General features: G+C 43.5%; 1 protein-coding gene across 2 annotated transcripts in view; it reads left to right on the forward strand.

Moving 5' to 3' along the window:
- The window catches only part of LOC144160520 (uncharacterized), a 79,676-nt gene that overhangs the window by 16,453 nt on the left and 37,174 nt on the right, over positions 1 to 26,049 (forward strand). The window contains exons 4-6 of one of the 2 annotated variants that reach the window (XM_077691787.1): positions 4,825 to 5,211; positions 10,928 to 11,272; positions 24,501 to 24,998. In XM_077691787.1, coding sequence (XP_077547913.1) covers positions 4,825 to 5,211; positions 10,928 to 11,272; positions 24,501 to 24,998 — 1,230 coding nt within the window. The remainder of the gene's footprint in view (positions 1 to 4,824; positions 5,212 to 10,927; positions 11,273 to 24,500; positions 24,999 to 26,049) is intronic. The other variant, XM_077691788.1, reaches the window with a different exon arrangement.

Raw genomic sequence — 26,049 nt, forward strand, 5'->3', positions numbered from 1 at the left:
TCAAATTAACACATTTTTTATCGTTTATACCGTTCGTAAGTAGGTAATTATATTGTAAAGCGCGAAGATGAAAAACTAGCATGCGCGGTCTGTGGCGGCCGCACCAACTAAAGGCTGTGACGACAGGATGAGATGCACCTTGTTTGGACGATTTCCAAGGTTCGCATTCAAACAAGCTTCGGTTTTGGTTCTGTAAAACAACATGCTTGACATCCTACGTTATTCTTGGATGGGCATTCTCAATATCGCAGTAATCGTCGCACTGCACTTCTGACATGTTGTCGGCTGTAAAATGCCTAAGATAATCCTTCAAGGACGGTTTGGAATCGTCGCAATCCCTAGCGGAGGCCTACGCAGTGGATGAACGCCCTCCGCATCCCAGGAGACGCTGAAATGACATGCGCTTTCCCCCCATATTTTGGAGCTTGCCTCACTCAAGCCTGTATCGTAAAAAGCGTGTTCGCACCAAGGCGAGGGTCTACTGATTCTGGCCTGTGCCCACTGCCCGCAAGCAAGTGGTGCTTATGGCAACAGCACGCCAACGAGGACTCGCTGGCGCGTCAGTGTCAGACTGCGCGTGTTCTGCGAACTCGCTCGTGGAGCAGTGCACGTTACGGCCCAAAAAATGGTAAACTCAGTATAGAAAACATCGGCCGAAACAGAAAAAGTCAACTTACAAAAAGACAATGTAGCCTCGCGGATTCGAACTTGTGACTTGCAAAATACCATTCTTAGCGGTCCAGACAATACGAACACAGGCCAGCGCTGCCAGCGTTGGAAACATAAGGTATATAATGTATAACCAGTTTACACTTTTATTTAGTTTTAGCATTTAAAGCAGCTTAGGTGACCATTTGTTGTATAGCGCTCGTGCAGTAAGCATCCCCTAAATTTCTACAACATCTCATGTCTAGCAATTGCATTTTTTAAACAGAAAAACGTTCGCAGATGTGTGGTCGTGCTGCTGACCGCTGTGCTTGTTCTCCAAGCGCAAAAACTGCTTCGCACTCCCTAATTTTACGCTGTACAGTGAAAGTATCAGTTGATTTTGTTTCCTTAGTACCTATATTGACTTCACTGACTCTTCTGCCGCCTTCAGGTGGCCTTAGTACTAGCGTACCAGTCAGAGAAGCGTCACATGCGCGCTTGTGCAGCGCTTGTGTGGAGTGACCTTGACTTGAAGCTAGATACAGTGTACAAACTAACAAAGTGAAAAAATGCCCAGTCACCATTTACAAACGTGCACATGTCCTGGCTTCGTTTCAACTGAGCGAGCGAATTGCGACGCCCCGTTGGCGGCCGGCGTACTAAACGTGGGGCAGAGTGACACTGCCGCAAGGTCGATGAGCCGTGCAGTAGCTCAGTCAATGGTCAAGCCAAGTCATCTCCTCCTGACGTCACACAAAAACGGCACAGAAAATAGGCGAGGATGCAGAGAGAAGGACAGTATTTTCGAATTGATTTTCGTACTAAATAAATTCGCGTAAACGCGCTACGAATGGTTGAAACATGGCCTATGATCTCCAGACTACAATTTGCGCTATAAATCCCGGAATGTTTACAAATCACTTCAGTGTCGCTTTAACGCAGTTAGGCAAAGTGGCAACTGAGGCTCGTAAGCTTCAAAAATCCTCATCGTCATCATTTGCGTACAAAATTTGCGTACAAAAGTATCCACCGCCGAGCAAATGATGTCGGAAATGACAGATTCCACTATATATACACTGCATAAGCGCTAAGAGGGCGAACAGTAATAAATTGGTGGATGAACTATTGAGACAAGCACACTCTGGTGTGCTCATAAAATAGCCCATACCGCCTAGGGGTATAAAACAAAGCTTTTCAAACGGCGGATAAACTGAATCAGTAAAAAAATAGGGAGATAGTATAATCAACCAAAAAACAAACAAGTTCGGACGCACAAGAAAGGACGACCTGTGCTTGCACATGGAATCAAGCCTGCGTTATGGGGATTATCATAGTGCAAAAGACCGAATGCACTACGTAACCGCAGGAGTATGTGTAAACCGGAGATGGTGTGACACATATTCATTCAGGCACGCCTAGTGAGGCAAATGAACAAGTAAGGTTTTCTAGCTAGCCCACCCAGAGACACTCCGATAAGGTCGCCTCATATTTACTTTTGCGCTGGTGACTGCGGCAGAGCACTAGACTCAGAGTAAATCAAAATATGTATGGTGAACCCAAGAACTCACAGACGTTTAATCTTGTTAACAGTTGATCCAAAAACATTTTAGATAGTAGCGGGAGAATGAGCTCTTCATAGTTTGATACCATGTAGCTGTACGGATGGACGCTGATGTGATGGTGTAAGCGTCACCCTGAGTGGCTTGTATTTTATGCAAATCAACGGGCGTGTGTACGGGTAAAGAGATCTCAAGAGTCAAGTTAGCAGTGAAAACGATGTTTTAACCTGACCACGTGCATTCGTGGTTAGGAACGCTGCGCTGGATTTCTTGTAGACGGGTGTAATAACTTCGTGGTCCTTTTCAGAAACTTACTGAACCACAAATATCTTCTAAGTTTTACAAAAACTGGCGCATGCATTTCAGACACGGAAGTTTCTCTGTATCAGCTGTGAGCACACTTTTCTGTTTAGTAATCTTGCAGTGGAATGACTACACCAAAACAGACGCTCTACGGTTTGCTTCGCTTGCTATTGTGATATATCTCGGTGATACGTAGACAGAATGCTTAAATTTAAATTAGAGCTTAGAGATTACTTGAATTAAAAGAAATTTCTTGAACTTTTTTGCATCAACGTGAGTTACTCAAACTTAGAAATAATCAATACAAAATGTAATGATATGCCGCCAGAATCGCCGTCCTATGCGTTTATTTAGTTGGTTTTTAAAAAGCAGAGTCTTACTAATACTACTAACCATTTAAAAATTGCTCTATTGTATGATTTTGTTAAGATTGCAACCTCTGAACCTATAAATACGGAAGAGCGTTTTACTTTGGCTTTTGTACTGTCAACGCTGGTTAACTCTTCTGCTTAAGCGTTATACAGGAGCCAAAACGAAACTCTTAGCCTCAAGGCCCCAGCCCTAGTAGGGCTACTAATCAAGGCTGAAGTGAGTGAGCGAAGAAAAAAGAAAGGAAATAATCGCAGTGTACGGGCTGGCTATCGCTAGAAAAATAAAGCTGGAGAAATGTAACACTTGAACATTGCCACGGAAAGATTAGAATGAGATTACAAAAGCAATACTAGTAGTAAAGTGATGAAAAGCTGAGGAGGTAGCAGGTAGGAGAAAAGAGAGGAGGTAGGATTCTAGGTCTACAAAAGTGTGGCCTGACTCTGAAAGAAGGCCGCAGGGTTGCGAGATAATTCTGGTCATTCAGACCTTATTTTTGGGATGCAGAAGATAGGCAAAATATGCCTGTGTGACTGTTAGTATAATGCCGTTGCCAGTTGACGATGATGCCAAATATGCATACGTGCATGGTAATAATAGGAGAGGGAACGAAACAAGGATTTGCAGGTAAGCGGGCAGTCAAACGGGCAGTGGGAATAACTGAGAATGTTGTGTTTTAACATCAGTGCTCTGTGAGTCGTTTTCTAATTTTTGTCATTTTAAGCCTTGTTTATTTACGTACAAGACGAGCCAAGCGACACAGCAGTCTGTGTTTCAATAACATCCCAGGAGAAACTCTGGCTGGACTTGTCGCCGTTGAAAGTTGTTGGAGGAGCAGGCTAAGAAAGTTTAACTTAAAAATGATCAGATTCTTGGGTTAGTTGGTTCTTCATACTAAGACGCAAAACTGCACACATGGAGGGTTTGCCCTGCATCTTCTTTTTCACTTCCCCGTCCGTGTGCGAACATTTATGTCTAATTAACTAGCTGTCTGTGTGTTGGGTATGTTAAATGATGTGGGTTTGTTGAGTATAGGGGACATGTCGCACATTTATAAAACATAACATAAATGAGTTATTCGGTTGCCCTTTGCTTATGAACGCTTAACTGATGAGCCAAATAAAAATATTTGTTAGTATTCGCATGCCGTTTGCCTTTAAAAATATCAGATTAAGACAATTTTTTAGTGTTCGTAGTGCCAGACGAGATGCCGCCTTGGGTGTTGGGGCTCTGCATAAATATTACCGTGGTGTCATAGCCGTGAAATCGTGCCAGTCGTGTTAGGTCTTTACAACTGTTTATTTCGCGAATGATATGCATTTTAGGGTAAAAGAAAGTGACCCTTTCTCTAGGTATCACAGACCATGCGCGCGTTACAACCGCAGTTTTAGAGCCTTTCACTGGACCTTTAAACACTGAAGCTCTATTGCAAATTATTTGCAAGCCCTTGAAACCGGTAGTGCCAAGTAAAACAAGTGCCTCAGGCGTTCCGGTGCGGCTTGTTATTTTCTTTACACAAAATAAGGCTGGCCACAAATCTGAAAGCCCTATTTAAAATCCAGGGCGAAGTGCGTAGTAAATCCGCTGGCCTAAGAGTTTTTTTTGCAAGAATTGTCCATGTATTTATCGGACCTACCCCTTTCAATCACTTAAATTCTAGCGCGGTCGTGGTAGAGACGTTTACATGCCTTGAAATAACCCTTATGTCGTTTTGCAAGTTCTTACTTTTCCGAATAAGCTTAATACAGCTTTATAGGCGTACTTGCAATATAACTAAAGTTTTTATGCATGTCTTATATTTGGGTTACTAATATTTCATACGCCCAGGGCTTTTTTCCAAGTGGTGTCTATTTGACATTATTTTTTTAATTTTGTGGTCGTTATTTTGTAATTTGTTTCAAAATGTTGCGACAACGTCTTCGCGTTATTTGTTTCTTAACGGCAGGCAGCCTCACGGGACCATTGCAAACGCAAAGAATGCCACAACAACAACAACAACAAGGGCAACCCCTGCGACCACCTCAACAACTGCCACCACAACTATTACAACAACCACCGCTGGCCCCACAACAGCAACAACTACCGAATTTACCCGATCAAAGGTTTCAGCAAGGCCTTCGTGGAATCCCTGGAGGGAACTCTGGTGCTGCTTTTGGGCAAAACCTTGGTGGAAACGTTGGTACCAACCCGGGGTCCAGTCTTCGCGGTAGCCGAGGTGATGGCAGTGCCACCCAAAATCTTGGAGGGAACCATGACGGACGCTTTGGTGCAGCCAATTCTTTCAGCGGGACTGCAGGAGGACTTGGTGGCCAGCACGGACTAGGAATGACCGGTAGGCTTTCGAGTGTTGGGAAACGGCCCTACAAAAGGTGTTTCTATGCCTGGTTCATTTAGTGGGGCTATTTTAGATAGCCAGAGACGCGCAAGGTTAGGTGACAAAACGTTTTGGTGGGGATCCGCCCAGCGTCATGCAGTTATTTAGAGAGGAATGCGGCTTAAGACATCTGCAGGCGTAAAAATTGTGTTGTTGTGATTTTTTATTTCGCTCTTGGTACCTTTCGCGTAGTGGTAAAGGGTGGATTTTGCGACAACAAAATCTCTGAGTTCTGTATCATCAGCTTCAGTTCAAAGAATGGTGCTTTAAGTTAACAACAACAAACCTTCCGTTTGAAGGTGACTTTTCCTACCGATAGGCGGTATGCTGGGGATGAGTTGGAGACAGCAGTGCACATCTTAAACCGTGAATGATACGGAAGGCAGTTTGGCTTTTCTATTTACCCGAGCACTGCAATAAACTAAGTGCTTTCACAACTTTAGCACTTTGGCTGAACTGAAGTGATAGTGGACGACCGCCTTAATTTCAGTTAGGTACGTTTGAATGCACTTTCATGGATATTTAGTTAGCAACAACAAATAAACTGGTACGCGTAATAAGTCTCAGTGCAATTTATTTGTGAACTGAGGGCGTGTTCGGGGCAAATGTGACTAAATAGAAACTTTTGACAGATTTTTTGAATCAATCGAACATCTTTCCCATTGGTCTTAAAGGTGTTCTGTAGCGGTTGCCATGTATACAATCACCGGTCTTGTTTGATGTATTTTTTCGGAGCAATGTCATCTTGGGGCAAAAGGCCCAGTGTTACGATGGGATAGCAATCACCTGCATTAAAACATTGTGCTCTGGTTTGCTAAAATGGATAACATTGCGTTGACAGTAAATTTTTGGAATCCAGGAGCACGAAGCCGATGCATGCATGCATCTGACCTTACAAATCTGCTAGAGAAGGGGTTCCATTTGAAGGAAAAGATTACCTTCCCATGCCCTATACATGCAAGGTGCACATGTGCAGGAAGCCATTTACGTGTCGAATGTGCGATATCAATCAAAAAGCGTGAATTTATTTCCGAGTGTTTCAATCCCACCTGTGTCATCAAAATATATGAATAACCCTTCAGACCTAAATATGCTCATCACTTAACTGTTAGATGGCTGTGCCCGTAAAAACCGCTTAATAAGACGAAAGCCCTAAGCACCCGATTCTCTACCAGTACCTAGCTGTCGGCTGGATACAACAGTAGGAACTGCTGATTTAAGCGAAAGCATGCGAAAACCTTCTTCAGTGTCGTCATTGTTGCGTGGTCGAGAAAGGGCCACTGCGGTAAAGAGCATACGAATAAACACAAGTTATCATACTCGGTTTTAACCCTGGGAGAAGCCCTACACGCTACTGTATGGCACCATATGGTACCACTGGGGGAAAGAATTTGTAGTTAGGGTGTCTTCGTGGCACATACCCGCTCGGGAGTAGGCCAAGAATCGGGAGCCTTGAGGGGCGGATAAGCCTACTTCACCATATTACGAAACTATTAACTGAAAACGTGAACCTTTAGCATAGTGCCTGCCACGGGGCATCTGAAGGAGACGCCACGGGAGTAAAAAAAATCCTGTCAAAGCGATTTGTTTGAACTTGCACCGAAGTGAAAGCAAATTTGAGAGACTGTTGCTGCGCTGAGGCTGGAAATTCCGAAGTGACGGTTTTTTGTTCAATAGGCTAGCTGAATGTGAGTGTTGTGTAAATGAGAAACTATTTTTTGCAACGACTCGCTAACGTTAAGATAGAAATAGCTAATAAGAAAAGCTTATGCGATAAGAGTCCAAGGTCGTCTGGGCGGATCTGATGACCCTGTGTTGCCTAGAGTAGGGTGGTAGATTTAGACACTTAGATTCACCGCTATCGAAAATCACTAAATTTGTTGAAATGGTCTACGAAGGTGAAAGTGAATTACACCTAAAAAATTCAAATTTCTTTCATAACATTATTAAGGGATTAAGAGAGTGTGTTAAGAGATTGACTCAGAAGGAGCATACTCAAGCAACACTTCTCACAGGCGCAAAAAGATATGTCGGCCCACATATACTGAATCGTAAAACCGCTAAGTATGAGCATTCACCTCATACCAGGATTATTACAACTCTGATTCTAGTGACAGGCGGTAATCAGTACGTGAGCTCTTCTCGCAGCTAAACGGATAGTAAATGTTGCAGGCTACGTTTTGTGAATAAAACGCCGTGTCTCTCCTACGTGTTCGGTTAAGGTGTGAGGGAATTCAAATATAGAAATGTTGTACACTTATGCGCTAACGTCACGACTGGCATTAAAATGCAGAGTGTATTGTGCCTTCGCTGGCAATTGGAAACATCGTGCCAGTTTTTGTAGCGAAAGCTACACTACGCTATTTCGGGCGCTCTTCGTAGGGTGGCCAGTTTTGACCTTGTGAGCTATAGGTCGAACTACACTCCTTTCCGCAAGGGCCCGGCACGGAGCAGCGGCCCGATGGCGGGAAGAGATGGGCGGCAGGGGAGAGAAATACTTATTCTTGGAGGAAACCAGCACAAACTTGAAAAACAAAGACAAAAGAAGTGGAACGCTAGGACAACCACTGGTCTACAGACTAATATTTAATATCTAAAAGGCTGAATATAAACACTTAACACAAAACCGTAAAAAATGGCGCATGAAGAAAACAGGTTTACAAAAGCCACTAAGATAAAGCAATCATAGCGACACCGGCTACAGTCAAGGCCCACGCAGAGATGCGATCTCTTGGGTATGAAGACACACTTTTCTACTATTTTTGCTATGTCGAACGCTTCCATATTTCGCGGGGCGTTTGTTCTCGTTGCCTCAACAAAATTTCAGTCCCGGGAAAATTAGGTATACATCCGCGGAACTTAGTACAATGTAAAGAAAGATGGGACTGCAAGGTTTGTTGGCGGGCTAGTTGGTCTCATACTTAAAACTTCATGAGGATGCGCGGAACGAAGACACAAAGAGGAGACAACAGGACGAGCGCAACTAACAACTAATTTATTCAAGCGCTTACGCCCCAAAATATAAGACAAATTGGCGCAAGCGCCGAACATACATGTGCAAAACGCCAAGAAAGCACATGTTCGTCGTCAACCCTAAAGACAAGGCTTTAACAATTGAAACGCTCTTTTATAAAAAGCCATTGATGTGTCACTCACGCAATTATGCGTAATATTTATCAAGAAGGCTTCCATTATCTCACGCATGACCTCACGTGCCGCCCTCGGCTGGGACAGCAGCGATGTCAAGTAAAGGCCTCCCTTCTCTTTCCCGCTCACCTCTCATGGTGTTCCTCTTCCGTCTCGTTCCTCCCAAGGTAGCACGCTAGAGGTTTGCTAAAGTCAATTTAAATTTACCCGTTCTACTGCCCCAGGTCAGGTGCCTGGATGCCAGCGCTGCCGTACGTTAGAGACGTGCGTGAATCGAGGCACCCTACTACAACGTTTATAGAACCCCGTTGCCCCACTCGACGAGCGTTCTAAGTGGAACGTGGAACCTATCTAGCGTAACCTTTTGTTGCTGTTCCCGTTTGAGTTGGTAAATGCCGCCAGATAGCGCGGGCAACAGCACGGAACGGTTTTCGCAGTTGATGTAGATTGCCATTGACTGTCGCTAAAACCAATCATCCATGAATTTATAATAAAGGCGCACTGCAAATATCGCTCACGAATTTATTTTCTGCATTATATTTGCGAAATTTCTCGTTCCTGTTCAACAATGTTCACAATTATAAACATTACCATCGGATTTAAACGTTTAGATTTGGCTACGAGTATATAAGCTTGTTGCGCAGTTTCTGTTTCTCTTTGGCCGTGTGGCTGAATTGAGTCACATCTGTGGCTGATTGAGTCACAATCAGACAGAGACATACATACAGACAGACCAAAATTTCTGCGTTTAAGTAGTTCAAGGACGACTATCGTCTCCAAAAAGGGGACACGCGGATACTTGAAGACACGCACTTGTACGTGCTAGTATAAAGGTGGAAAAGCGAAGTAGTACCGTGGTTTCATTTCCCACTGCTGCAAATAAGTGGACAGCGATTAAAGAAACGCTATTATAATTGTTGCCCCTTCTAATTTTGCGGGTTTTGTCATGCTTGCGCTTATTCTTCAGACAAAGGAATACATTCGCCGCATAGAACAGATAGAACTGATAAACCTAATTTGAGTTCGGCATTCGGCTTATTCGTGCTTAAGTCAAAAAGCAGAAAAAATATGACTATATTTCCGTGTACCATTGTTGCAATTAGTCATGAAGACTATTTCTTTAGGCTTCGAAGAGCCACCTAACATTCCGGATTGAGTGTCCGTTGCTAAACAATGTCACACAATGATGCAAACTTTTACTAGATATTAGAAAAATATTGCAGGTGTGTGAATAAAAAGTCCCGTAGCTTCATGTCCTCAGCGCAATTTATGGCGCAAACAGTTCATCTTGTGGAGTAGCTGAAGGGGTAAAATGTTGGAATTGTATGCGATGAAGGACAGGTATAGTGTCGTGAAACTCTGTATTCTCGTTTTATACATAAACTTTCAACTAAGAAAGCAGTGATGCGAATAATGTGAGCCACACATCAAAGTAATGCTTTCTAAGGAGAGAGACCCAGAAGTAAGCGCACCTTTATATTAGCCACGCTAAAAAATCAACCACCCTTTTGTCGAAACGATCATGATGGGGGAACGCGAAGCTTGAAATGACGATCTCCTGTTCATAGCCTCCACTGACGTCCCTGTGGATGCCTTCTTGGAGTAATGCTTGCATGCTCGAAGGCTGCCAAATCTGGCACTGTTATTTGGAAAAACACCGCAAAAGGCGAACGCAGTACTCTGGAAAGGGCTGTGGTGTCACATGCATGCTATGTATTGGTCGAGAGTATGGCCTAAGGATCTGGGTTCTGTATGCGAACACCTCTTTCTTATCGGGACGGTTTCCTACACTACAATTGTGATCTACAGCGTTTTACCGATACAGGCATTCCATGGCTTTCCCTAGCGTTCAACCATCGTCGTATGTCGATGGAGGGGTGCATTTTATAATTTTTCACGTCCATGCACCCCTATTTAATTCCAAACTGGTTCGACCATGCCGTAATGGCGAAATCGGGCAGGCGTCATCTTCATAAGGGGAGGAACCAAGGTTCAATACCGACCACCAAAAAAATTTTCATTTTTATTCTCTCCTCGCGCGATCGAAATTATTATTGCAGAGGTTGGCTCTGATGAGTGCGTTTTGGGTGCACTAGAGACACCATCAGTAAGAGGCTCAAAGCTTCGGTATGATAACGCTCACTCCCGATGTTCAACCAGTATGCGCAAACGAAGGCCAATGCAAGCAGTATCTGCTGATTTTCTAAGCGTTGTCACAGGAATTTGTAATGCATTTCTTGGTGCTAAACCTTTACTCTGTGCAGATATCAACATGTATGCCGTTCTCACCTTACACACTTAGCAGTGATTTTTATGAATCTTGACCTGTTTAGAATGGGTCTACCATTTAAACATCCGGGACCCCGGCGTATTTAAAAAGAAATTCTAAAGTTGGTGCTGATGTTATCAATGAGTTTTCAGTTCGGTGTGAGGGCAAGCGTAATTTGTATAGCTAAATCAGCGCATTATACGCGCAATTTGCTTTATAATGTGGCAACAAAATTTTTTTGTTGTTTGTTACTTACAGGAAGCCCTCTCGGGAGACAAGGCCCAACCCCACCAGCATCATTACCGAAACCACAACAACAGCCATCACAACAACTGCTACAGCCATCACCGCGACCACAGTCACAACAACGACCACCAACACCTCAGCAACCGTATCCAAATTTTCCTGTTCAAATCCCCCAACCAGGTGTTGGCAGAAGTCCTGGAGGAAGTTCGGCTGGTGTCTTTGGGGGCGGCGCTGTTGGGTCCAGCTATGCCAGAGACGGGTGGTCCAGTGTTGCTGGAACCCAAAGTGGAGGAAGCGGCACCGCAAATCTTGGAGGACCAAATGCTGGAGGTCTTCGCACAGGGAATTCTGGTTCAGGTATAGTAGGAGGTTTGAACGACAAGGTCGGACTGAGAACCCCGGATCAGCTTTCGGGTAGTAGGGAAAGCGGTCCTACTTGAAGTTCTCCGAGGTGTTGCAGTGTGAATTTAGCGCCACAGTGTAAACAGAAGGGAGAGCTGTACGTGTGGATTGGTGGATTTCATGAAGGAGAGCTCGGTTTGGAAGCAATTCAGTTTAGAGGAGGCACCACAGCCTTTCTTCCGAGGAGTTAGAAATGTGTGAGCCGGGGGTAGCGTGTGGCGGGAGAGCGAAAGTGGTCAGTAACCTCCAAATAAGTGGTGAGGGAGTTCCTGGCGGAATAACCTCCTTGACAAAAAGTGGCTTTGTCAGGCACACGGGAGACGAATGCTCGTGCCGCCTTATGAGCCCACACTGCGCCATCTTGTCACATATGTGCCGGTAACAAGAGTAGCTCAGTAGGATGCTTGGAGGCTGAATTTTAAAGAAGAATTTTGCAGGCTAGCGTGGAGAGCTGTAAGCTGGACTAGTTGGTAATGTTCCACGGCGGGTAAGAGCACAAACTGGACGAAAACATGGAGAGGGAGAGACGGAAACAAGCGCGTACTTACAACTGATTTTATTAAAAAACAAAATTATATACATACGTAGCATCTTCATGAAGCATGCGCGAAAAGAAAAAACGGAGAAAGAAACACCCCAACTGCTGACACGGGCGGTACAGAATATAAAGCATACATATCAACCTATGCCCAGATAAGAAATCTCTTTTTCATGTAAAACAGAAGGCTTGCACACGCAATCCGTCGACCAATTAATAATGTGCGTTGCCTCGACCAGCTCCCTGGCCATCTGGTTCCTATGGGAGGAGAAAATCGAAGTGTCGGATTGCAACCGCAGTGTTTGCAATGTGGCCACAAGTGGGAAGTTGACTGGGCGCTGCCTTAACGTGCGACTAAGAGAAATTACAATTCAATCGAAGGGGCTACAAGCTCCCACTTGTCGCCACATTGCAAGCAGTGCGGTTGCACATTCCGTTTTTCCGACACAGAGATTTTCTTCTCCCATTACGACTTCAGTATTACAGGCCAGTATTACGAAGTGGTATCTGGGGCCAGGCAACTACGACTTTCGTTTCATCATCATGTGATGATAGGTTGATCGCTAAATTTTAACGGAGCGAGCCCGTACTTTCCAAAACTGTACCCTTTCGCAAAAGTGAACCATTTCGAGACGTACGTTATATGCCTTTCATACTAACGTCCACACAAAAATTACGCTTCTGCTTAGGAATGGGGGTATTTAATAGAATTGAATGTAGTTGCAAGTGACCTCAAGAATTTTCGTTCAGCAAGTTGAAATAACTTTTCAACATCTCGCTTTTTAGAAGCAGTAATAATATGATACCACATCTAACTGTCCAGAGTCTACCAGATTATTACGCGACTCGCCGGTGGTGTTAAAGATGCTGAGGAAAAACAAATTCTGAAACCTTTTAAGCAAAGCTGGTGCGGCTGATATCTGAGAGTTTATGGTATGCGAGCTCGCGGAATAACATACTGTTGGAAAGCCAGCTGCAAAAAGACAAGTCTTACCACCAAATCGAAAGCACGTTACTGCTCTAGTAGGAGATATATGTCTATGTGAAGGCATGGCGTAGGGCATGAAGCAAAGGGTACCTTATAAGGCTCCCATGTACCACATGGAAAACTGAACACGTCGGTGTGTGTACTTTTAGCAAGCTGTAACCGCATAACTCTCACACTGTTGTAAACATGATTTGAAACTCAAGCTCGTACGTAGTATCACTTGGATATGCATTGTGAGCGGATTAGTTAATTATAATGGGTACTATGTTCAAGATTAGTGCTGTCAAATTAATTTGCGATCGTGTATATATGTGCCTTTGTAAGAAATGACCGCCATTGACACTCAAGTAAAAGTGCCTAGTACTTCTTACCTAAGCTATGTATCACCTCTATGTTGTGCGCTACATAGGTTCGCCGTTTATCAACTTTCAGAAGGCCGTAATGGCACGTTAATTTTTCATCATTGGCATTACTTGTCTTTCGTGATTTAAAATATGCTTTTAGTTGTTGGCTCTGAAAGCGATTGGCTGTACTTATGAACGCATTTGTTCTAATTTTCAAAGTAAAGAATCTATTGGGGTTGGTAATGTGTTTGCGGCAACATGACATGCCCACAAGACAATGGCACGCTTGAATGTGATCCTAGCAGATATACACGAAATGCATATCCCAGTGAAGCTAAGCACAGGACCATTCACGATTTACGGAAACTTTATATGCGAACGAGATCGATGAAATACTGCCCAGTTGGTGTGGTTCGGCACATCGATGTTACTAACAAGAGATAAGGTAGCGACCGGGGATGTATTCTCAGTAACAGGTTGCGAAATTTGGCGAGTTGGTATTGAGACACGTTTTCGAAAATAACGCGGTATTACAAGAACACAAAGAAAATAGCCAGACAGGATGAGCGCTGATTATCAACGGAGATTTATTGAAAACGAAGAAACATTTATGCATAAACTAACATCAAAACTGCGTGCGCGTTTTAATCACTATTACACCAAACACTGATAGAGATTCAAAAAGAGAAGCTCCTGTTCCTACGTTGAAAACCAATCAAGCCAGGCTACATTTTTATCGCGTTATCCAACGGAGGATTCACTAAAGCACTTGTCGCCAACCCTGCTTATGTTAAAAGCGTCTATTATTTATCGCTTGAGCTGATTTGAATGCCGACGCAGTAAGACCGTTTTATGAACGCGGGGCTGGAAAGGCGGAAAGAATATGAACGATAGTGATCCGACAAATAAGATGTAGGCGTAGCTTTCAAGAAAATAAAAAAAAGACTGAGCATCATGCAAATGTTGGAGCCTTTAACGTTAATGTTGAGGATATATATTATTCACTGCCTTAAAACCATCTTTTGGTTGCAGTGGAAGAATCTATAAAAGTCGACAATGATAAATTGGCTTTCCGAAATAGTAGTGGAATAATTGTCTTTTCGTGAGTTGCATTCGTTTTGCTTGAACTCTATGTCGGTTTCAACGAAGAATAGTTTGTGCAGAAATCTGGTGTTGGCATCGGTGCTAAGGCGGCTCCGATGTTAAGTGATATTTTACTTAGTTAAGTTCATCGTGGTTGGATAAAGATCGGTTAGTGATGGTAAAAACGTTGTTTTGTATGTAGACGATCATTTACTAATTGTTGAAAAGCGTTCTATCCTCCAGAGTATCGTGGATATCTAAAGGCATATAAAAAGAAGAACTGAAGCAAAACAGCGCGAAAAAACGAAGGACGAGGGAGAACACACACACGAGCGCTGTGCGAAAAAACGAAGGACGAGGGAGAACACACACACGAGCACTGCGCGAAAAAACGAAGGGCGAGGGAGAACACACACACGAGCGCTGTCGCCGAAAAACGAAGGACGAGGGAGAACACACACACGAGCGCTGTGTGTGTGTTCTCATTCGTTTTTTCGCGCTGTTTTGCTTCAGTTCATAATGAACCAACTGGCCCCACTTCAGACATTAAAATAGAAGAACATGAGCCTAAAGTCCATAATTGAAGCCACCAAAACAACCTGTATCCAGTTTATGGACCTTTCGTTAAATTTCGGCCAAACCCATGTTTCCTGGAAATTCGCGCTCAGATTCGTAAAGTCTTCGTCGAACTACAATTCTCGCCCCAATCAACTCGTAAATAACCTAGTAGACGGTGTTCAGTGTTGTAAAAATCGTGCCTTCACTCAATGAGCTCAAGTTTTAAAGAACAGGTGAAAAAACTAAAAGAAGCAGCTTTGCAAACTATTGAGTTGGCGTCCACGTGTAATGAGCTTGGAAAATGATAAAAGGGTGCGATAAGCGTGGCGCGCGAATGGAACTAGAGACAAATAAAGTAGTTCTATACCTTCATTGAACCAATCAGAAGTTTAAAAAGGTTACTTTTTTATATGAGGTGCAGGTTAGGATGTCGGCACCAAATAAGCTAGGTAGAGTTTGCGCCTTAGTAGACAGAAGGAAGCAAGGTACAGAATTCGGTAGTTCCGACAAATGGTCTGTTAAGCACAAGAATAAGCATGTCCCATGTTGCGTTTGTGATGTTTGCAAAATACCTTTCTTATGTGGTGGGGCTTACGCTGCTAGGCTCGACCCCACGTTTAAACGTCCGTTTAAGAGAGCGCTTTCATTTTTTGAAAGGTACAACTACAACTTATTTGTTGGATCACTCTTGATTGTGTTCCTCGCAATCCTGCAGCCCAATTTGATAAAACTGGCGTACTGTCCCTTTATCCCAATCAGTTCAAGCGAGAAATAAACCGGGGTTTCAACATAAGCAGGCTAGGTGAAAACGGCGTTAGTCAGGCCTCCGTTTGTTGAAACAAAAAAAGAGATGGATTATCTTTGTTGTTGTTGATTGTAGGAGCAAGCGTATTCTTTTTACATGTATCAGTATTTAGAGCCCGTGCGCTATCATCAGTATATACTGATGATAGCGCACGCGCAGTTTGGATGTTACTTTATGTATAAATGTTTGTTCGTTTTAAATGAATCTCAGGTGATAAGCGCTCGTCCTGTTTGCTATATTTCTTTGTGTTCTTGTGATACCATGCTGTTTTCGACACATTATGTATTCTCAGCAGTTTTCGTAGTATCACGTTGAAATAAATTAGCCTGGCTGTTGTGACTCAAAAGACTCCCCACACAGTTGCAACTTTCTGCTAGCTGCGTTCATTGAAACTGAAAATTGTTTTTTAATTTATTCGAAGAAGTTATTCAAGGCGGTTTTATGCTTTCGCGTAATGAAGAAATAGAAATATTGGTACTTGGAACTCAGAACTGAAATATGATTCTGCCGCGGTGCCCAACTATTGCCGTAAAGCGCACGAAGCACTACTCACTTTTTTCAGTAATTTTAATCTGTGTATTATTTCGTATTACAAGCAAACAAGCTACTTCGCTTCTGATTGTTAACGTTGTGTTTTTTTGAATTTCACTGTTTCTTTGAGGCTGAGTTATCAGGAAGCCACATTGTTATTTACTCACTAACTCATAATAGAGGGTGGCCCAAAGTAAAATCGTTTACTTCAGCCGCTCTATGGGGTTACGATTTCAAAAGTTAAAAACAAACAAATTTTTTGCGCTATCACACCAACGACGTGCGTGTGAATGTCATCAGCATATTTTGCTTTTTACCACGGCACGACGGGTACATCATACGTAAGTGGAAAACGTAGATGTTTATACTCACTCCCAGGACGTAAAATATTCAGAAAAGTTTTAGGATGAGACGCTACGATTAAGTGAATGGCAGCTGATGAATTTTATATTGATGTCTGTGGACATGACAGGAAAGTACGCCGTTGGTTGATAAGATTGTCAAAGTCTTCCCAGAATGGTGACGTTGATGTGGAAGGAGTCGCATCTTGAAGCGCAGTTTCTGTGGGTGTTTCTGGGTTGATTTGTCAAATTTTAGTCACTTCTGCAAAAGCCAGTTTTTTTTTGCCCAGTTTGCTACTCAAGTATCCTAATTGTATAGAATCACTTTAAATGGAGGGACTTAAAACATTTCCAGGCATGCTATTTGATCTAACTTATAGTAAGGGAAGGGGTGTTTAGACAGCCAAAATGGCAACAAACACAGAGGCATGGTTTTTTTCAGGTGAATGAAGAGAAAACATAATCTGAGAACTTGAGCTAATTGTATCGGACTCGCTGTCCACGCCAAGAGTGGTCGCTGCTTTTTAATGGCATCAGAGCTGCAAGGTAACCCCTTTATGACGCCATTCGGAGGCACAAAAACAACCAAAATGTCCATCTTTTGGAGAAAGTTCAATATAAATTGTAACTTTCAGCTCCAATAGCCTTGACAACACTGAAAGTTTATTCTTAATTCTTATTTCAAAAACTTGAATGATGTGAAAATGCGATTTATTCATGTTCTTTCCGCAACCGTTAGAACCTTTCTTGTCATTTTGGGCTATGCTTATAATGAAAACAATTCTTTTAGCTTTCTTGTAGAGTACAATCAGAACTAGAACAATATCTTTGCCGTCATTGATGACCAACTGTACAGAGTGTGGGAAAGAAATTTTTCAATGCCATGACAGTTCAAGAGTGGCTGCACTCCTCTTGTTTGCATTATCTGCTGCGACATCAAAAGGGCTCACAGGGCCGTTCTTGCCTCCTCTACGATCCCGCCTTCCTAAGCCGCCTCGGTAACTTTGTCGAACATGACACCTCCCCAGACTTGTCATTCTTCCATGGCCCAGGCAACCCTTCGTGGTCGCACTTACACAAAAACCTAGGGAGCGACCATTCTACTATTGAAATCCGTTTACCGTATATGCGGTCCAACTTCGTCCGGGATCTCGTGTGGCTCTCACCGACTGGCATCGTTTCCGTCTGTCGGATCTCTCCACCATTGACCTAACTAAACCCGACGCTTGGTTTCGAGCCCTCCTGCGGAATCATGATCGGCACACTAAATATGTTACCCCGACAGCCGGTGCCCCTTTCATAGACCTCCATCTCGTGCACCTTTGGGACGCGCCGCTCACTCATTCGCCGCTGGCGCCGGAACAAAGCGAACCGTTGCCTGCGCTGTCGAATAAACATCCTCACACAAGAAGCCCAGACCTACGCGAACCAGTTGGCTTGCTCAAATTGGTGGAATTTTTGTGGCTATCTCAATCCAGCAATGAACACCAAACGGGCTTGGTCCCTCCTCCGCTCGCTCATTCAACCTTCCTCACCGGTCCACCTGTTCCCCGCGTCCTCCTTTCGACAAAGCAACATCCTAACACACTAGCAGAGGGCCTGCGCTTACTCATGTACCCCCCTAGCCCACACATTCCTGCTTCTGCGCTTCCACGCCGAGACTTCCCACCGTGTCCCATCGACCAGCCTTTTACAGTAACAGAACTGCACCCGGCGCTCAACACCCTTCGTCGCAATACGACGTCAGGGGAAAATCGAATAACTTTTAACCCCTTAAGTGCTTTGGACGAGCAGAGCTCGTCCTGCCCAAACTGTTACTAAACTGCTTTGGACGAGCAGAGCTCGTCTTAGCGGAATAGGAACTGCCCTATACTGTTCAGGACGAGAAGCGCTCGTCTGCGGATTAGATTGCGTGCCATCCACTAGATGGCAGCATTTACTCGACGAATTAGTTTTCTCCTACGGCAAGGCGCGCTTTTTTTATGAAAAGATGGCGCGCGGTGGCGCCGACCCATGCATAGCTGGCCCGTCAACTAGAAAAAGAAGTTTTTCATTTTCGTCATATTCTTCAAGTGATGCTGATTCGGATACAGTTGTTTATCTTGTCTCTGGAAGTGAAGACAGCGATGACGGTGAATTGAGCAGCTCCTCCGGTGATGACGAAGACAGCGGGGAAGCGAACATGGCGAGTGCTCGCGAGTGGATCCTGCTTTATGTGGAAAATCTTCCTATGAAGCCTCATCCCTTTCCACTCTTGACCATTCCAGGCAAGACTTTCATATTGTCATCGCCGGGTGACATTATGGAATAGATTCAGCAGTTTCTGGACAACGAACTTATATCATTTGTGGTAGACTAAACTAATCGCAAAGCGGCTGAAACGTTGAAATGCTTTCCTCCCAGTGATCACTCCCGCCTCAAAAAATGGGTACCAGTGACAAAGGAAGAGATGTGGGTATTCCTTGCACTCCTGCTATTGCAAAGGTGCTTAGCCTACACAAGTGAAGAAAGATGTGGCATCTGCAACTGTTCTATTTATAAAGTTTTTAATTTTGTTAGCAGCAGGTAGCTGGTTTCCTATGTATTCTTCAGAAATAAACTTTATTGTGTTGATTTGGCTAAATGTGGGGTACAAATATTTTTTCAACATCGACTAGCTACTTTTTAGTACAATCAGATTCGAAATCAGCAATAAAAAAAATAGGCACTTTTGGTCGGGAAATTCTAAAAAAAAATAAAGCACTTAAGGGGTTAAACTACTCTGCAACCTTCCCGACTGCGCACTTTCAGAACTCCTGGCTCTTTTTAACCACATCTGACTCAGTGGCGAACTTCCGGCGTCCTGAAAACATTCCAAAATTATTTTGATCTCGAAACCAGGCAAACCACACACTCTTCCAAATATTCGCCCTGTCTCGATTACATCTCGTGTTGCTAAATTGCTTGAGCGTATGGAATTGACGCGCCTTGAATGGCACCTTTCTCACACCTCTGCCCTCCCTTTTATCCAAACTGGATTCCGCCACTACATATCCACTCAGGATGCCCGCCTCCATATTTCCCACGACGTCTACGGCTTTTGTAGCTCCTCTCAGCTACGTGGCATCCTTGCTCTCGACATTCATTTATTTTTATTTTTATTTATTTATTCATACTCTCGGCATACAGCCAAGACAGGATTTTAATCGACCAGATTTAGGGGAAATCCCTAAGGTTGAGTAAGTTTCTGTGAAGGAAAGAAACCCCTGTCCTTCACTTCGAGTTGTTGATCAATTCGCTTTCGCGCTACTAACGACTAGCCTCCTGGTTAGCTCAGTTGGTAGAGCGACCCGCCGCGGTGGCTCAGTGGCTAAGGCGTTGCGCTGCTGAGCACAAGGTGGCGGGTTCGATTCCCGGCCGCGGCGGCCGCTTTTCGATGGAGGCGAAAAGCAAAAACGCCCGTGTGTACGAGATTTCGGCGCACGTTAAAGATCCCCAGGTGGTCAAAATTAACCCGGAGTCCTCCACTACGGCGCGCCTCATCGCCTGCGTTGCGTCGGCGCGTTAAACCCTACAATCAATCAATCAATCAGTTGGTAGAGCGACTGCTCGGGTTAAGCAGTGGTCCCGGGTTCGAATCCTGGACCAGGACAAATTTTTCTTCAACTGCGAAGTTTCTGAGAAAGCTGTATAGCTTTCCTTTGTAGCCGCATGGCTGCATTTAGGTGGATGTCAAACTTTCCTTCACAAAAGACAGGATTTTACATCATAAAACAAGAAGAGTTACATCAAGAAATCAGATTTACAGGCAATAGGGAAACGAAGAACAGAAGTGCTTGAAGAAACGTTTAGCATAGGTACGCAATAAACCACATCATAAAAACAGCCACGTGTTCATTCACTGGTTCGTGAATAATAACAAAAGGAACGAAGACAATATTATGTACCAACGGGGAGCAAGGTGATTATCGCAGCTTAAAAGTTTTTTCACGTCGCAACATCATTAGGGAGCGAGTTGTATTCGTCAGTCACTTTGAAAGAAACAATTATTTTAGAGACTCGTTTTTAGATTTCAGCGGGTTGCTATGTTTTGTGTGTTTCGTGCGCGTAGGAAAAGTTTCCCACGTGATGTACTTGGCAATATCGAGCCTATAATGACGATGCAATATTTGGAAAAACAATTTGAGCCGGTTTATGGTCATTCTGTGGTGAACAGTCATCATTCCCGCCCTTTCAAGGAGTTGTGATATCGACTGCGTTCGGCGATTACAGTTAAGCACGGACCTCAGGGCTTTATTCTGATTGCTTTTGAATTTCCTGATATTGTTTTCGGTGCACGGGTGCCAGACAGGACTGGCGTAGTCAACTAGGGGAATTACGGTAGTTTTGTACGCTTGAAGTTTGACTTGTGTCGTCGCAACGTGCAGATTTCTACGCAACGGCCACAATTTTTTTCGGGCTCTATCACAGATGTATTCACTGTGTGCTGTCCAGTTTAAAGTACGTGTAATATAAATACCAATATATTTGTACTCTGGGACTTCCTTCAACGACGTGTTATTAATTTGGTAGCAGAACTGAAACGGGGCCTTCTTCCGAGTCATGCCCATAAAAATGTGCACATTTAACGCGCAAGAAATTTAGACAGAAGACGAACGACACAAGGAAAAGCGCTGTCGTTCTGTCTAAATTTGTTGCGCTTTAAATTTGCACCATAGAGTACGAACTAGCTCGAACCCTCACGTTGTTAAGCCATAAACATAGTTTTTTCAGTATCGATGCTCATTTTTCACGTTTTGCACCAAGCACTGACAGATTTGAGGTAGTTGTGAAGTCTTGTTTGATCGTCTCGGGATTTTATCCTGGCGTCGATTATGGTGTCATTGGCATAGTGGTTCATAGTTATATCAGGTGCGGATAGGGAACTTATGCCACTAATGTGCAGGGAGAACAACAGAGGGCCTATCAGGGATCCCCGAAGAACACCAGGCCGCAATCTTGCTTAGTACTTGAGGAACAATGAAAAAAAAAAACAAATTGTTTCCTCTGTGATAAATAAGACTCAATCCTTTGTATTATCTGATCGTTTTGTAAAAGTATGCGAAGCTTATATAATAATTTGTAGTAGGATATCTGGTCAAACGCTTTTCTGAAATCAACAAAAATAGTGCATACCTGATCCTTCTCAAAAGTGCACCGAGCGAGGTCATGCATGACATAGGTTAAAATATTGACAGTAGAATATCCTCGACGGAAACAATGTTGGTTGGTGCCCAAGATGTTACTTTCTACGAACAGCGTCAAATGTTTAGTTAGCACGTGTTCTAGTGTATTACAGAAAGTGCAGATAAGACATATAGGTCCGTTGTTGGTAGGGTCATCCTTTGGGCCTTGTTAAGAACAGGTTTCACTTTCGCACACTTCCAGTAGGATGGTATTTTCCCGGTTAGGAGTGATTTGGTGAATTTGTGGTGAATATTTCAGCCAAATAGTATGAGCACCACTCAGCATATCTTTTAAGGAGCATATTAGAAATACCGTCCAGCCCTGCAGCTTTTTATCATCTAATTTAAGAAGCAAGTCGAACACTCCTTCTCTGCTAATGGTTAGGTTAGGTGGATAGGTGGACTTGCAGCTAAGGTGCGTCCACAATACTCTGGACCTCTACCGTTGTCACTCGTAAATACAGACTCAAAATATTCATTAAAATACACGTCATTTCAAAGCTATCTGTTACAGTGGAATTTGCGTTTTCAAACAAGATATCTCTAATTTTTGCTTCGAGATCTGTCGCCAGCACTTTTCTGGGGCTGTCGGAGAAAGTTTGTCAGTCTCATTCATATAACGCTGCCTTCTATTGCACAACCTCCGTCCTAAAATCTTTGGAGAGGGCTCCTAAAAGGTCGTGCATTTCGGTCTTGTGGTGGCGGGCGCAGTTTCCTCGCAAACGTTTCAGACACCGTTTCATATGTAGAATTTTTCGAGAGATGCAAGGAATATTTCCGTCGACTTTTTTCTTGCACATTGGAATATAATTTTCCATCAGCTTATGTAACATTGTCTTAAACTTCTCCCATTCATCGTCTATTGACGTAGAGCCTAGGGACACAAAATGGCTGAACCCTTCGAAGTTTGTGTCCAGGAAGTCTAATACTCAAACATCGTGTCCTTGTTAAGTCAGGTTTAGACACAGTCTTTCTTGGGCGAGATTTACGAGATACTTTGGAAATTTTGGCAGTGACAAGCATATGATCCGAAATTTCTACCAACAGTTCACAAAAGAAATTCTGTTGTGACATGGATTTATTTAGAAATATCAGATCAAGCAGTGATTCACCAGATAAGTGCACGCGGGTGGGCGCGTTAACGATTTTAGTAAGGTTTAAGGAAAACACCAAGTCTAATAGGGTTCGAAACGTTGGAGTTGCACTCTGTCCTTCGCTGTGGTTTGTCCAGTCAATTTGTGGCAGATTGAAATCTTCGGCAATAATAAAATGTCTTGCCATACCACTCAGTTCTTCGTTCAGGAAATAACAGAGGGAAAGCGTATAATCTTCATCTGAATTGGGCGGACGATAGAAAGCAGCAACAGCAACACATACACGACCGGTTCCCAAAATACACAATGCACGGGTATTTCTACGCAAGGAATACAACTCTTGTAAACAACAGAAACACCACCGCCCCTTGACCCACGTTCTTTCCTACATGCTGAGTAGTTCCTGGGAAGAAACTCGTGGGAATGAACTGATTCACTTAGCCACGTTTTGGATATGACAGCAACGTCAGGCTCATGTTTATTCTATTTATTTTATTCTTTAAAGCATCCGCGACGCTTGCCGGAGTCGCATACTTCGTTTTAGCAACTGTTTCAAATTAGGCGTACTAGTCTTTATGTCGCTTCATATGGTATAAGTATGGGGGTTGTCGCTGTTGTCGTTTGCAGCGCTCCTTCACAAGAATTCCCTAGAGCCTCAATTTGAGAAATATTGCACAACGAGAAAATACATAAGTAGTTCCCGTGCTAGCCGACAGTGGTGGCCCTTGACGCGGCTCAGTCGGTGCTTTGATGGCCGCTGCAGTTGCACTCTCTTTGCGAAACTTCAATACGTGGACAAGAACAGGAAGCCCAAATGACTTCTGCATGAACGACGGTAACATTTCCGTTGCTTCATGATAACGGTAGATTGACGTAGAAACACTGTGAAAGCGGTTCATTAAGAAAACATTTTCAGAAGGGCCGCACAATCAAACGCAGCTGTGGGATGGGCTCCGCGTGCGCGCTGAACATTCTGGACAAACCAGTGCAAGTTTTCCTTAAAATATTTGAGACCATCTTGCCTCAAAAATTAGAAGGTGGCATATAAATGAGTGGCTGGTCTGCATAGACATACGCGACCGCAGTGAATACGCTAAAGTGGGTGGACTACTTGTTGACACGCGTAAGCGGACATTTCTATGAGCGTGCAGCCTTCGGATTCCCCACCGAGCTTTGACACGTCATTGCCGCAGTGGGCGGAGTAAGACCCTGCTGCATCGAGGTACAGCGCTATTGCTTTATATTGTGTAGACATAATGAAATAAAAGAATTAGAAGTTGTATTGCTTCATTATAACGTATGCACATGTTAAAAGAACACCGATAAAAATGTTTCCTAATATTTGCCAAAACAAATCGAAAGCATGCTGTAAATCGGTTGGGCTTCAAAGCTGTTTTAAATATGACTTTACGTATTCACTTGTACTAAACGTGTTAATAGCTATATACCAACATATTGGCAGTGTATAACCTAAAAAAGCTTGAAATATTTATTATTTACTTTAAGCTTTGAGTTAGGAAAGCATTCTCATTTCTGCTGTCTTAACTCTGCTTTAAACAGAACCAGAACTTTTGTGTGAAAACTACGTCAGGATGGTTTTGTTGTTACTATATACATTTTATGAAAGTTTGGGAAAATAGGTTGCCTTCAGTTAATTAAATGTGGTGAAAAAACGTCTGTTTTTTGTTTCTTTACAGCAGGCAGCCTCGGGAGACCAGGATCAACTTCCCAAGCAGTATTTCCTAAGCCAGCACTACAACCACAACAGCAACAGCAGCAACTAATAACACAACAACAAGCACAACAGCCGCTACGGCCGCTCCTCCCACAACCACCACAACAAATACAACCGCAATCACAATTTACACAACAGCAACAGCGTCAACTTCAACCACAGCGACCCGGAGGAAGTGCGGGTGCTGGTTTTGGTGGAGCATCTGGTGGGAACCGTGGCGCAGGTCAATTGCCAAGTCTTGGTGGAAGCCGACATGGAGGAAGCGGCATTACTAATCTTGGAGGACAAAGTAACGGAGGTTTCGGCGTAGCGAATTCTGGAGGTGGCTTTAGCGGAACGCGTGGACTAGGAACGCCCGGTCCACTTTCGGGTAGGCTTGCAAGCGGACCCTCTGGAAGTGCTTCTAGGCCTGGGTCATGGACTGGTCCCAATAGCTTTGGCATGGGGATACCAGCTTCAGGTAAGTAAATATTTCCAGGTGCGCGTCCTGGAAGCGTAATGTAGGCATCTAGAGTAAAATACGGGGCTTTAGGCTGCCTGTTGGCATGAAAATCAGGTTTTGTGGAAACATTATTTCGCTCTTGCTAACGTAATCTCAGTACAATACACTGAACTGTATGGCCAAGTAACTAATTTGTGTATCATTGGTGTTTACTGATAGAGAGCTGCTTTTACAGAAAAGAAACCAAGGATCAGTTTATATTTCACTCAACACTCTGCAGTGTGACAGTTAGTTTTCCGTCATTCTTCTATAAAGGGAAAGTATCTCGAAGAGCACTTCTTGCCCTTTTATACTCTCTGCAGTAATAAATAAATTATTAGGATCGCATCATCGGCATTTAATTTGAATTGAAGGCAGTCGCCGACAATCGCCTAAGCTTCTGTCAGTCTAGTTTGAGCACTTCTTCAAATATTCAGGTTGTAAGGAGCAGTATTTCCTACTTAAGTAGTTCATATTTTTTTATGGGACCCCATATTGTTTTACTCCCATATACTCCTACGGTCCTTATATTTAGGCACTTATTGAGAAGTCACGCTCCTTCTATTCAGAAGGGTTCTAGGTATTTCTTTCTTAAAAAAAGTAAGTTGCCATTTGCTCTAGAAAATGCATTCCGTAGTCGTTGCATGTGAAAACGCATATTAGATAACACCGGTTTCATTTGTTTGTCAAATAATTGAAAATTTACGTTGCCATTATATTTTTGCACCAGCTCACAAGAAAGGCTTTGGCATACGTAAATTAAATATTATGTTAGAAAATATACCAGAAGGCCATATCCCGATAACCCTTACTGTACACGTCTATCCGTGATTTGCTGAACGTAGGCCCGTACTGGGCGATGAAAAACCATTCGGTATGCAGGAATTGGCCTTTGGTGTGCCTCAATAAACCGGGAGGTCATGTTTGGCGTATTTGTTTACTGTAGGTTTATTGTTTCAGGTCATAAACGACAAAGAATAGCGGTACTTAAAAGGACACTGAAGTGAATTTGTCAAGCTCCAGTTTTTGC

Source organism: Haemaphysalis longicornis, unplaced genomic scaffold (genome assembly GCF_048455015.1).
Source record: "Haemaphysalis longicornis isolate Haplotype H1 unplaced genomic scaffold, Haemaphysalis longicornis Haplotype H1 scaffold_101, whole genome shotgun sequence".
NCBI classification, from domain to species: domain Eukaryota; kingdom Metazoa; phylum Arthropoda; class Arachnida; order Ixodida; family Ixodidae; genus Haemaphysalis; species Haemaphysalis longicornis.